Below are 14,074 nucleotides of genomic sequence, written 5' to 3'. Positions count from 1 at the left end.
TCTATGGATGTCATGATAAAACATGTTTAATATTTACACAACCTTGATGCAATACATACACATACTGCAAACTTGCCACTTGTCTCAACCGAATAGAAGCTAATAATACTTGTAATATATCATCTAAAAGAAAAGTGCTCTGCATGCTTTCTGTACTAAATTTGTATATTTCCTATGACAGTAAACATTTAAGATACTGTAAAGATCAGCAGATACTTGAATAAACAGCATACATCTGTGGTCACCAAGACCTCAATATGCATCAACACCATGATAAATTGAATCCCGTGTTTCACTACTGCACACCTTAAAGCTCTCCCGGACTAGATTTGGTAACATCTTGCATACACACAAACATGCAGAAGCTATTTAAAAAAAATACAAAGTGCAAAATCGACAACTCCCACTACAATTTTAGTGCTTCAATATGGTATTTAGAAGTTCAGGTACAGTACATTCAATGCTTTAGTTATAATTGCACACAACCCCGTGAAGGATAAGGGATAAAGTCAAGAGTTCAATAAATATTTGTAATTTAGGAGTCCATTTTGTCTGACAAGATTTTCACAAGTCCCTATTAAGCATGCAGACTCCACATGGGTATCTAGCTGCACGAAGTTCCCTTGTACACAGATGAGCCTGAAGCTATGACACAGTATAAATAGTTTAAAAAAGCCGTGTCGCTACCATGAAAAAAAAGCAGTGTCGCTACCATGAGAAAAAAAAGCCGTGTCGCTACCATGAGAAAAAAAAAGCCGTGTCGCTACCATGTGAAAAAAAAAAGCCGTGTCGCTACCATGTGAAAAAAAAGCAGTGTCGCTACCATGAGAAAAAAAAGCTGTGTCGCTACCATGTGAAAAAAAAGCAGTGTCGCTACCATGTGAAAAAAAAGCAGTGTCGCTACCATGAGAAAAAAAAGCCGTGTCGCTACCATGTGAAAAAAAAGCCGTGTCGTTACCATGTGAAAAAAAGCAGTGTCGCTGCCATGAGAAAAAAAAGCAGTGTCGCTGCCATGAGAAAAAAAGCAGTGTCGCTACCATGAGAAAAAAAAGCCGTGTCGCTACCATGAGAAAAAAAAGCCGTGTCGCTACCATGAAAAAAAAGCAGTGTCGCTATCATGAAAAAAAAGCCGTGTCGCTATCATGAAAAAAAGCCGTGTCGCTATCATGAGAAAAAAAGCCGTGTCGCTACCATGAGAAAAAAAGCAGTGTCGCTACCATGAGAAAAAAAAGCAGTGTCGCTACCATGTGAAAAAAAAGCCGTGTCGCTACCATGAGAAAAAAAAGCCGTGTCGCTACCATGTGAAAAAAAAGCAGTGTCGCTACCATGAGAAAAAAAAGCCGTGTCGCTACCATGTGAAAAAAAAGCCGTGTCGCTACCATGTGAAAAAAAAGCAGTGTCGCTACCATGTGAAAAAAAAGCAGTGTCGCTGCCATGAGAAAAAAAAGCAGTGTCGCTGCCATGAGAAAAAAAAGCAGTGTCGCTGCCATGAGAAAAAAAAGCAGTGTCGCTACCATGAGAAAAAAAAGCCGTGTCGCTATCATGAAAAAAAGCTGTGTTGCTACCATGAAAAAAAAGCCGTGTCGCTACCATGAGAAAAAAAAGCCGTGTTGCTACCATGAGAAAAAAAGCTGTGTCGTTACCATGAAAAAAATTCTGTGTCGCTACATCACATCACTTAAAATACTTGCCCCTGCATTTCTTTCAGAACGGGTTTGCAATCCAACAGTCTCTTGACTACGCCAAGAGTCTTGACTCTGCTCATTGTCAACCCTCACACATTACTGCTGCCTTACAGACTTAGTTGAATATGACATTTGGAAAATTAGCATGGCAGCATTTACGGTTGGTGCTAGTGCCACTTGTGCCACCAAAATGGGCGGCACGTAGTCTACTTTTCATTAATACTAACCAAGACGAATGAAGTGCAGAGTTAACCACATAATAAGGAAACTTTCATTCAAATGCATGGTAAAAGAGCTCTTTCATTTGCAGACAGGACCACCACTGGTCAACTCCCCTGCTTTGCTCATGCTTTTGAAAGCAATGCTAACTGATACAACCTGTTTACACTAGCATTGCTACATGCTAGCCATTCTGGATGTTGGTAAATAACAAGCTAACAAACTTAAAAACGACAACGCCTTAGGTCAGGGTTTCCCAAACTCGGTCCTGGGGCCACCCCTGGGTACACGCTTTGTTTTTTGCCCTAACACTACACAGCTGATTCAAATGATCAAAGCTTGAAGGTGAGTTGGTTAATTGTATTGCTAGGGCAAAAACCAAAACTTGCACCAAGGGGAGTGGGGCCCAGGACCGAGTTTGGGAAATCCTGCCTTAGGTAAGTCGACAATGACCTAATACTTTTAAAAAGCCAACTATCCCTTTAAACCTCCAACGGATGGGTATGCTGAGTACGTTCCACATTGTCCAGTATAGTAAAACAGGGAGAGCAGGCATTTGATCTATTGTATCTGTTATGAAATGACCAAAGAGGGACGGGAATGGTTCCTTCAAGCAATCCACAGCAGATTAGATGAAAGCTTAGCCTGCCTTCGACGAGGTCACCAGACTTTGATTTAAGACACCGACCTTTGCCTCTACCCACACTCATCAAAGCATTCGTTCCAGAATCCACCACTGAGAAATATCAAGTGTTTCAATAGGGCTTCACATCTCTACATGGCACGAAGGGCAGATGTGGAAAGTACAGTACAGACACACTTAGATACACACAAATGGGGATTAAAATACTAGTGTGTGGTTCAATAACAATCTACTGGGATGACGTCCGGCGCCGGCAGTTCACACAAACTTACTCTGAGAGGGGGATACATGTTCAGGAGAGCTTATCATTTCTTCTCCTTCCCTCCTTTCTCCTCCTCTCTATTTCTCTATCTCCCTCTGGTTCTGGTCATGGATCTGGTTCTGGTCATGTGAGTCAGGCAGGAGGCTGGTGACATGGCCGATGCCCTTGGTCACGCCCTCCCTGAAGAGCAGTTTGGCGCCCATGCGGAGGTACTCGGGGTGTTTAATGAAGCGAAAGCAGACCACAGCCCTCTCTCCTGTGCGCAGCTCCTCCTGGTGGTGAAAACAGGGAAGGGGACACAAAACGGTTCGTGTTGACGCATAAATCAGCAGGGCCACAATCAGTAGGCAGATGTTGTGGAACGTTGCAGATAGCAATGTCATGGATAGAGCTGACCTGATTCCTCTTTCTCTACATGACAGAGGCATGTTTGTTCTATATAATAACATTTCTATCTGAACATTGCACAAAGTTGTGTCCTACTGAACGCGGCCCATATTGAGGCAGTGTATACTTAAGCAATAAGGCCCTTGGGGGTGTGGTATATGGCCAGTAAATCATGGCTAAGGGCTGTTCTTGGGCACAACGCAACACAGTGTCTCCTGACCCCTCCTGTCTCAGCCTCCAGTATTTATGCTGCAGTAGTTTGTGTCGGGGGGCTGGGGTCAGTTTGTTATATCTGGAGTACTTCCCCTGTCCTATCCGGTGTCCTGTGTGAATTTAAGTATGCTCTCTCTAATTCTCTATTTCTCTCTTTCTTTCTCTCTCTCTCGGAGGAGGACCTGAGCCCTAGGACCATGCCTCAGGACTACCTGCCATGACGACTCCTTGCTGTCCCCAGTCCACCTGGCCGTGCTGCTGCTCCAGTTTCAACTGTTCTGCCTGTGATTATTATTATTTGACCATGCTGGTCATTTATGAACATTTGAACATCTTGGCCATGTTCTGTTATAATCTCCACCCGGCACACCCAGAAGAGGACTGGCCACCCCACATAGCCTGGTTCCTCTCTAGGTTTTGGCCTTTCTAGGGAGTTTTTCCTATCCACTGTGCTTCTACACCTGCATTGCTTGCTATTTTAGGCTGTGTTTCTGTATCAGCTGATGTACGAATGGCTATATAAATACATTTGATTTGATACAGCCCTTAGCTTTGGTATATTGGCCATATACCGCAAACCCCTGAGGTGCCTTACTGTTATTATAAATAGGTTACCGAGGTAATTAGAACAGTAAACAAGTAGTTGGTCTGATATACCAGGGCTTTCAGTCAATCAGCATTCAGGACTCTAACTACCCAGTTTATAATTATCATTACTAACTTTTCCATGCAGGCACTCCACGGTAGCCGTCTGTCTTACGTTCCCCACGTGCACAGTCACTTGGAAGCCCCGACGGAATGTTTTGGCGTGGAAGAGAAGGACGATGGCCGCCTCAAACTGCCAGCAGATGGTGGGGTTCATCTTCGGGCTGACCATCACCATACCCTATTCAACACACACGCACCAATAAGTACTTTGGGAGATGGGAAAGGAACAACCATTGTGGGACTGGTTTTATAACAACAGTAGAATACATTTTGACTGCATATGATTTGTGAGTTGTTTGTGCATGTACAGTTGAAGTCTGAAGTTTACATACACTTAGTTTGGAGTCATTAAAACTTGTTTTTCAACCACTCCACAAATTTCTTGTTTACAAACTATAGTTTTGGCAAGTCGGTTAGGACATCTACTTTGTGCATGACACAAGTAATTTTTTCAACAATTGTTTACAGACAGATTATTTCACTTCTAATTCACTGCATCACAATTCCAGTGGGTCAGAAGTTTACATACAAGTTTACAAATTGACTGTGCCTTAAAACAGTTTGGAAAATTCCAGAAAATGATGTCATGGCTTTAGAAGCTTCTGATAGGCTAATTGACATCATTTGAGTCAATTGGAGGTGTACCTGTGGATGTATTTCAAGGCCTACCTACAAACTCAGTGCCTCTTTGCTTGACATCATGGGAAAATCTAAAGAAATCATCCAAAACCTCAAATTGGAGACCTCCACAAGTCTAGTTCATCCTTGGGAGCAATTTCCAAATGCCCGAAGGTACCACGTTCATCTGTACAAACAACAGTATGCAAGTATAAACACCATGGGACCACGCAGCTGTCATACCGCTCAGGATGGAGATGCGTTCTGTCTCATAGAGATGAACGTACTTTGGTGCGAAAAGTGCAAATCAATCCCAGAACAACAGCAAAGGAGCTTGTGAAGATAATGGAGGAAACAGATACAAAAGTATCAATATCCACAGTAAAACGAGTCCTATATCAACATAACCTGAAAGGCTGCTCAGCAAGGAATGAGTTACTGCTCCAAAACCGTCATAAAAAAGCCACACTACGGTTTGCAAAATTACCATCGTTATATTGGGAGGAAAATGGGTGAGGTTTGCAAGCCGGAGAACACCATCCCAACAGTGAAGCACAGGGGTGGCAGCATCATGTTTGGGGGTGCTTTGCCGCAGGAGGGACTGGTTCACTTGCATCGTGAGTCAGGAAAATTATGTGAATATATTGAAGCAACATCTCAAGGCATCAGTCAGGAAGTTAAAGCTTGGTCGCAAATGAGTCTTCCAAATGGACAATGACCCCAAGCATACTTCCAAAGTTGTGACAAAATAGCTTAAGGACAACAAAATCAAGGTATTAGAGTGGCCATCACAAAGCCCTGACCTCAATACCATACAAAATTTGTGGGCAGAACTGAAAAAGCATGTGCGAGCAAAGAGGCCTACAAACCTGACTCAGTTACACCAGCTCTGTCAGGAGGAATGGGCCAAAATTCACCCAACCCTATTGTGGGAAGCTTGTGGAAGGCTACCTGAAATGTTTGACCCAAGTTAAACCATTTAAAGGCAATGCTACCAAAAACTAATTGAGTGTATGTAAACTTCTGACCCACTGGGAATGTGATGAAAGAAACAAAAGCTGAAATAAATAATTCTCTCTACTATAATTCTGACATTTCACATTCTTAAAATGAAGTGGTGATCCTAACTGACCTAAGACAGGGAATTTTTACTAGGATTAAATTGTGAAAAACGGAGTATAAATGTTTTATATTGTGTTATGAGTGTGCATGGACATTGTGTCAGATTGTTCAAGGACAAAAATAGATTTTTCACTGATAGCTATCAATTTTAGAATTACTTTATTTCTAGAAGAGATTTATATTTCCCATGAGGGAACTTCTTGTCTGGAGTGCTTCAAAAAGAAACAAACAAAAACATAGTTGGCTACACAGACCTCCTACCTATACTTGAGGTTTCACATGTAACACACAAAACATAAGACAGATGAGAGTATCATAACCATGAGCAGTTTGTGCAGTCATCCTGTTTCCAATTGTGACCCTGCAATGTTCAGTCATATTAAGGGATGTGATTGGCAGAACATAGAAAATGGGGAGGAAAGTACAGTATCTTAAAGATAAATATCATGAAAATTCACATGCAGTGCGGTTGTGTTGTGGCTGAACCCTCTAACCTTGCGGAGCAGCGAGCGGTCAAAGTTGCCGAGGGCCAGTGTGGCGGCTTGGCCGGCTCTCAGCACCCTGCATGTCGAGCGGTTCCTATGGATGCTGCCCACCTTCAGCCTCAGGAAACGGCCCTCGTCAGTAGGGCCAACCACCAGCCTCTCCCCCTCGCGACACACCCCACTGTCCGCGGGTCAACGGGAGGAAAAACATTATGATATGTCAAAGTGGGAACTCTCCAGGGCAAATTATTTTTAGCAGCAATTCAGGGTTACACAGTTTGCAGTACATTGACTTCTATTGTTTTTTGATTTGCTAAAAGCTTAACTGAGCAAATCCTCTGGTATGATCTTAAAAAAAAGCTCAACAAAGTCACCTATAGATGTGAACATGATGCCCGAAAAATTATAACATCGGTAACATGACTTAAATGGGATTTGTGCCACAAATGCTAAAACATTAGCACTTGAAAACAGTGCCAGGGAAACTAAACTAAAGCAGGATTGCTGTCAGACCTTGTCCATAGACAGCTTACAGGGTAAGGAGACCAATATGTCATTTTGTAATTTGGGTGAACAATCAGTGCTAAATAAAACCATTATCATTCCATTCATGAGTATCAACATGACATATGGCCAACTGACCTGTAGAGAGTTCCTCCCACCACTGTCCCCACATCTGGCACGGTATAGATCTCATCTACCTATATTCACAAGCAGAGGAATGAGGAGGTATATTTTGCTAGCATTGATACAGAATATTGGGCATGAATCTGAACGTGTGAAAGTGCATGTTCACATCTTGTATGTGTGCAATGCATGTGTGGGTGTATGTTTTGTTATGCGTGTGCATTTATGCGTTTGGATGGGTGTGGTGTGTTTGTAAAGAGTGTGTGTAAGTGTGTAATATATTTGTTGTTTCTGCACAAACGTGTGTATGTATATTATTGTGTTAGTTGTGAGTGTGGATGGACACACACACAGTGTCCATGCACACACATAATTCACACAATAATTGTGTCTGGGTGTGTGTGTGTGCATACGCAGGTGTAGTACCTGGAACTCAGTGAGTTGCTGCATGAGCTCCTCCTGCTCCTTGCTGTTGCTGAGAGGAGGCAGGATGTTGAAGAAGACCTTAAGCAGGGCCAGACTCTCTCCAGACACGCTGGACAGGGTGAAGATGGGTGTGATGCTACGGCACAAAGAGACAACGTGAGGGACACACCAGGGTTGAACAGTCAAGCACAGACTATACACGTAGCGAAAGTGGGCATGAGGTGACTTTTACGACCAGAATATAACCTATGCATAACGTCAAAAAAGTTGTCGTAATTGTGTAATTTTGTGTAAAGAAATTGGCTTGGGTGATCGTAACGTCATTCTCTGGATGTCAACTGTTTTCTGGTTGAGGAGACATCCGATACATCAAATCATAAAGATGTCATATTTTGGATGTTATTTGGTCAGATAACCAAATAACAACCAGATAGACCTATTTTTATATGGTTGCTCAAAAGTCTAAAAAAACTTCTCACCTGGTTATCTGACTTCCATAAAATGAGTTACACCTGGGAAATTGCGTTATTATGATGTCCCATGCCAAATTCTGCCCACTAAGTTAGTTTGTCCCTTGATATTTAAATGAGACTTAGGTCAAATAACTAGGGCTGGGAATTGACAGGGACCTCACGATACAATACTATCATGATACTTTGGCGCTGATACGATATGTTTTGCAATTCTCACAATTCTATATGTATTGCGATTCGATACAGCAATTTTATTGTGATTCGATGTTCCAAACATATTGCTCACCATATATCTGCTGCAGAGGGACAAGCGAGAGCCATGAGAAAACAAGTTTTGATCAGTCATGGAAATAAAAGTGTAGAAAACAAATTGGCTCCCTATTTAAAAAGATGGAGAACAAGCTATGAAGGAAACATACTGGAGTTTTGGTGCAGCTATCGCAAAAATAATATTGCGATATTGTCAAAACGATACAATATATCGTCAAAAATATGTAACTGTATTGATTTTTACCCCCACCAATACAAACAACGTTGCCGCTTGCTAAGTCAATTCCTTTCTAGTCACCCTGGACTAAAGGCCTATGTGGTGTATATTGGGTTGTGAATCTCAATTCCAGTTTCCTTCTAGGTCTTTTCTCCTTTTCAGCAGATACCTGGAGGACTGAGCGAACTGCTGGGCGGCTGTGACGGCGTCGTCTGGGCTGGCCACCACCATTGGCACTTTGTTACAGCCGGGCAGCTTGAGGACATGCTCCAGCTGGCGTACTGTGCGCTCCACTGTTCCTTTGGCACACAGGTCCACCTTGCTGACCACGATAAAGATGGGCACCTTTAGTGCCATGGCCAGGCCCAGGTGCTCGCGGGTGGTGCCAGCTAAGAGGGAGAAAATATTATCTGGTTGGGTCAGTGGTAGGGTCATAAAACTCCCAGTAATTTACCAAAGGAACCAGACTTCAGAAATGTTGGTAATTTACTGATTATTTTGGAAAATGTAAGGAAACTTTGGTAATTTATACTTGAGTAAAAATGGTGTCCATGAATTTATTGTAAATAGACCATGTGGTTCAGGAGGAGATTAATGGAAAAACATCTAATCAACAATGACCTCATTTGCAATTAACGGCCACTTTGTAACCCTAGTCAGTGGTCACATAAGTAGTTAAACGCACATCACTTTTCATAGCTTGCTGGACCAAACAAATCTTGTAGAAGTTAACAAGGCCCGCACAAACTACACAGTTATTATAGCTATATGATCGGGCTTACCTATGCCTGTGTTGGCGCTGACCACCAGCATGGCGAAGTCTGGGCAGTAGCTGGTGAGGCCAAAAATGGTGGTTTTCAGGTACTTGTGGTGGCCGGCCAGGTCAATGAAGGTGATCATCTTAGAAGAGCTCTCGCAAATCTCCTCGGCTGTACGGGAGTCACTGTAGTTCACCACCTTCAAAAGCCACAATTAATTTGTGTGTTGTTACACTGTTTTTATGGGTTAGGCCAGGCAAAGTTGAATTACTCTGCCTCACTTTTCTCCACACCAAAAAAATAAATAAATTCAGATGTGTTATTCTTTGTCCAATATATGCGGCTATTTGTTTATAATGCACTGTCCGCTCTCCCTTGAGGCTTTCCTAAGTTGATGCCCAACACACCAAACAGCCTCAAATCACGCGCTCGGGTCATGTTCGAGCCTCGGATTGGACAGTGAAACACACACGCTCGCACCTGCAGGCGATGTGCAGATGTTTCATTTCTGGCCAGAGATCAGGGCATTCATCAGCAAAGACGCAGTGCAAGCCAATAGTATTTTGGAGTATTTTGGACAACCAAATTTAAGTCAAAATGATTGATGAAATCAAAGTTTGTCAGCTGTATGGTGATTTGAAATTCATAACTACTGGTATTACCAGTAGCAGTAGGCCAACCAATAACACCACAACGGAATGCATTTGAACACACACACATTTCGTGCAGATCAGCAGGTGGGGGCTTTTTGTGGCAGCCAGATGAGACAATCGAAGGAGGATGCGGTGAGAAAAGTTACTGGGCTCGAATTTAGTCACACTTGCTCTATATAGATTGATGCTTCTAATTGTGCATGATATAAACCAATTTTTTATTTTTTGATGACTAAAGCTGGATGGCTGGATTTATGTATTTTTTTCCCAATGCTACATTAATTTGGCAGACCTAACTTGATTGACCCTCTTTCTACAAGGCCTCCTCTATGAGAGGCCTAATCATATTTGTATGAATATTCTGTTAATGTCAAGGCTAGAGATGCATTCAGGTAATGAACTCATTATTATGCATCAACATTTTAATTTGATTACAATGATTTATTGTCAATCATTCTTGAATTTGTTAGGCTATACAATTAAGTAGATAAAAACATTCATACCTTATTTAATTTTTTAAATATAATTTTTGAATATGATAGAATATTGCATTCCATTATACATCCTATGTGAATAATGTTCATTAATGTTAATATGTGTATTAATAATAATAATCTGAAAATCAGTGTCACGACTCCCGCTGAAATTGGCTCCCCCGCCTGTTCGGGCGGCGCTCGGCGGTCGTCGTCACCGGCCTACTAGCCGCCACTGATCCCTTTTCCCTTTTCTGTTAGTTTTGTCTTATGAGTTGCACTTGTTTCCAATTTGTGTTTCTTGATTTGTTTCCCTTTTTAAGATTGTGAAACCCGCCCTTTGTTGTGCGGGATTATTTTTGTGTTTACGTTTGTGTCATAAGTGTTGTTGTGCTCCGGACCGTGTTTACCCTGTGTTTGGGTTGGTCAGCGTTTGCGCCCTGTGTTTTGGGCATTACCATTTTCGGTGCCGGAATAAAGTGCATTTTTCCCCTGGAACTCTCTGCACCTGATTCCTACCTACACACCTAGTCAGCCGTGACAATTAGTCTGAAATTGAATATTTGCCTATTGTCCATGTCCGTATAGCCTAGGACAATGTGGTAAAGTACTGTTATTCCTTATCCACCTAATGATATATATTTTTTTTTAATTAAAAAATGTATCTCGCTCACCTCACTTTTCTGGGGGGAAAATCCGTTAAACAGTGAATCAATTTTGTCTGGCCTTAGTAACAAATGGAAGATGTTCAAAACATTTGTGTGCTGTTACACAGTTTATTGTGTTATTACTTTTTTGTCTGTGTTTTTGAGGAATACATTTTGTAGTTTTTGAGGAATACATTTTTTTATGTCCTTGCTCAAAGGAGGGGAAACTCATGCATGTTTATCCTTCCTTCTGTATCTTGTCACCTATAAGACGCAGTTACCCACCTCCCCTTTGCTATTGAAGCCCAGAATCTCAAAGCTGATGCTTGATGTCCTGCCCGTTTGGATCTCATGAAGGTGTCTGAAGAGGTTGAGGCGTGCCCGGCCTCGCCCGTTGTCCAGCTCGCCTTGAGTCAGCACGCCCAACAGTGTGGACTTCCCTGAGTCCACGTTTCCCAGTACCGCCACACGCAGGTCCAAGAACTGCTCTCATACACACACAAGAGACACAGCAGTGAAATTACAGCAGATCGGCGTGGCAGAAATCCTTCATTGTATGTACAGCTTACCATTGACCATTTATATAATTGAGTGCAAAACAAGTCACTCTTCTTTCGCATTTTAATGCTTAATTGATAGACAGAAAATAAAGAATGGGAGATAGGTGAGAAGGAGACAGTGAGAAGTGATTTGAACCACAGACTCTGGGGAGCGTTGCATATGTGCAAGGAGCCAGGAGTGTTAGAACTGTCCCTTAAATAAGACACGGTGCTGTTTATCCCACCTGTTGGTCGTCTGGAACTTTTCGGACAAGAACCTCTGAGATTTTCCGGCAGTTTCTGTCTGAGTCGTAATCCACCTCTCTTTCCCGTAGAAGTGTGATGTCAGCACCAACCCTGATGAGGCAGAGATATCACATTTATCACCTGTTAAATACAGTAACAATGGCAAACTGTCAAATTAGACATTTATAAACTAGTTTCTTCAAGAACCAATGGGTATAATTGAAATGACCATTAAGCAGAAGAAAATACCCCAGATTGTGCCTTTGGTGACATTTGCATATGAGGTAGTGACATACTTCTCTGCCATCCTCCGTAGGGTCTTCAGTGAGGCTCTCATGTCTCCCTCTGACAGTCCGACAAGCAGACCATTGTCTTCCACCCCAATCTGATACACTGCCTCGCCCCGTCCCTCTTGAAGACGCCATTTTAGCTGGGTGGCCAGGTGTTCAAATCGGTATTGTGTGGGGTTCACCAACTTCAGCTGCAGTGAAGTTAGAGCACGGGACAGCACTTCACCACCAAGAAGTGTCCAACAAGTGAACCGCGTGTTTGAGAGAGTGCATGCATATACATGGATGTGTTTTGACTGTTGATTACTAGCTACAGGTGAAAGGGAAGATGGCATGCAAAAATAAAGAAATGTATACTAGTACCTTATATTCAATGTTTCCTTCTTCAGCCTGAGAGAAACAGAGGGAAGGACATGTTTTGAAAAGGTGTGTCTATACTGTATTTTGTATTTTGACAGACAAGCACACACCCCTGTTGACTAATGTACTTCTGAATAAAAACTACCCACACCACAGCAAGCTATCACTAGAGTATTTTACATCTACAACAACATGGAGCTGTCAAGCTGCTCTCTTGCAGCTAGTCGACACAAGATTGTAATGTGAGAACGCCAGCTGTTGTTGTTGTCAACAAACAAACAAATGCCCATCCCCTGCTTATAACAACGTCATGTATGGCCAAAAAGTTTTCTTACCATGGAAAAAGCTCAGACGACAGCATCTGCCAGTAGCTAGCTAAAATAATGTCCGAATTTGTAAAAAGCTAGGCTCTGGCTAGCCTAGCATTGGATAATATCGCTAGCTAGCCGACTAACATGAACTTGATAGCAAGCTGCAGCTAGCTACATACAGTAGCTAACGTTAGTGAAGTTACCTCCGGTGGTAAATATGGTGGTGTTTTGTTGGTCTTCGTCTTTTTACTCCTCCGTCTCTTTCTTCTTTTCCCCTTTTTTGAACGCGTTTTTTTGGACGTCATCCTTCTCCCGTTACCTGAACTGGGTCCTTGCAAATTTGATCTAACGTTAGGCAAATTTGATTTAACGTTAGCGGTTGTACCAACACCGGTCCCGCCTGATATTTGCGCATCCATCACGAGAATGAACTAGCTAACGCTAACCCACGCTGTAAGAATATAACGGACTTAAAGTTGTACGCCTGAAAATGAATAAATACACATACATATGGGCTCAGTATGGGTAGCTAACGCAATCGGTCCAACTGAGGCTGGCCTTCTCTCCATCACTTGCCTTCTGCTAGCTAGCCCATACTCAGGGCTCTCCAACTGGCGGCCCGCGTCCCGATTTATATTATATTATTTATATTACCATTTTTAATATTAACGAATTTAAATGTTTTTCATTGTTGGACATACAATTACTAAAAACACCAGTAAATCAGCTCCAGTTGATTTAATTTGCCAGCAGTATACCACCCTGCATCCCACTGCTGGCTTGCTTCTGAAGCTAAGCAGGGTTGGTCCTGGTCAGTGATTGGGGACACTTCCCTGTGTAGGGTGCCGTCTTTCAGATGGAACGTTAAACTGGTGTCCTGACTCTGAGGTCATTAAAGATGCATTGGCACTTATCGTAAGAGTAGGGGTGTTATAACCCCGGTTTCCTGGCTAAATTCCCGAGCTGTCCCTCATACCATCACGGTCACCTAATCATCCCCAGTTTACAATTGGCTCATTCCTCTCCCCTGTAACTATTCCCCAGGTCGTTGTTGTAAATGAGAACGTGTTCTCAGTCAATTCACCTGGTAAAAAAAAAGAAAGAAGTGGAATTCTGTTCCCAAATTACCACACATGATAGAGAGCCTTGATCACAAGCAAGGTTTGAAATGATTATATTTTTTTTGTCAAATATTATATCTGTTGGGGCTTCTTGCGGTCAATTTGCAGTCTACAAATTATTTTTAATTATGTTTTGGCCACTAAACATCAACAAAAAAACGTCCCGCGGCTGAATCTCGCTGACGATCCCTGCGGATCTGTAAAAAGAGGATGACGCTCCTCTCTGGGGCGAGGCTCCACCACCATCCGTGTGAGGGGGGCTCAGGATGGCGGCATGAGAAGGGGTGAAATTTCTAGCGGAGGAACAATTTTAGGGTTTTC

General features: G+C 42.5%; 1 protein-coding gene across 2 annotated transcripts; it reads right to left on the bottom strand.

Moving 5' to 3' along the window:
- Window positions 1-8: 8 nt before the first annotated feature.
- Window positions 9-13,437, bottom strand: LOC115103935 (GTP-binding protein 2-like). Of its 2 annotated transcripts, none has more exons than XM_029625001.2 (12): window positions 12,836-13,437; window positions 12,325-12,351; window positions 11,968-12,152; window positions 11,671-11,782; window positions 11,172-11,369; window positions 9,138-9,312; window positions 8,525-8,744; window positions 7,396-7,531; window positions 6,985-7,043; window positions 6,352-6,523; window positions 4,131-4,295; window positions 9-3,081 (listed from the first exon to the last, which is right to left on the bottom strand). In XM_029625001.2, exons 1-12 carry the CDS (start codon window positions 13,049-13,051, stop codon window positions 2,887-2,889), a joined length of 1,860 nt encoding a protein of 619 aa, XP_029480861.1. In that variant the 5' UTR covers window positions 13,052-13,437; the 3' UTR covers window positions 9-2,886. The 2 variants fall into 2 exon arrangements, with proteins under 2 accessions (XP_029480861.1, XP_029480862.1); XM_029625002.2 differs by lacking the exon at window positions 12,836-13,437 and adding an exon at window positions 12,657-12,825.
- Between the last annotated feature and the right edge of the window lie 637 nt (window positions 13,438-14,074).

The sequence above is a fragment of the Oncorhynchus nerka genome, linkage group LG21 (assembly GCF_034236695.1).
Source record: "Oncorhynchus nerka isolate Pitt River linkage group LG21, Oner_Uvic_2.0, whole genome shotgun sequence".
In the NCBI taxonomy this organism is placed as follows: domain Eukaryota; kingdom Metazoa; phylum Chordata; class Actinopteri; order Salmoniformes; family Salmonidae; genus Oncorhynchus; species Oncorhynchus nerka.
The sequence above is the reverse complement of the archived record's forward strand: the minus strand, read 5'-3'. Positions and strand labels throughout refer to the sequence as shown.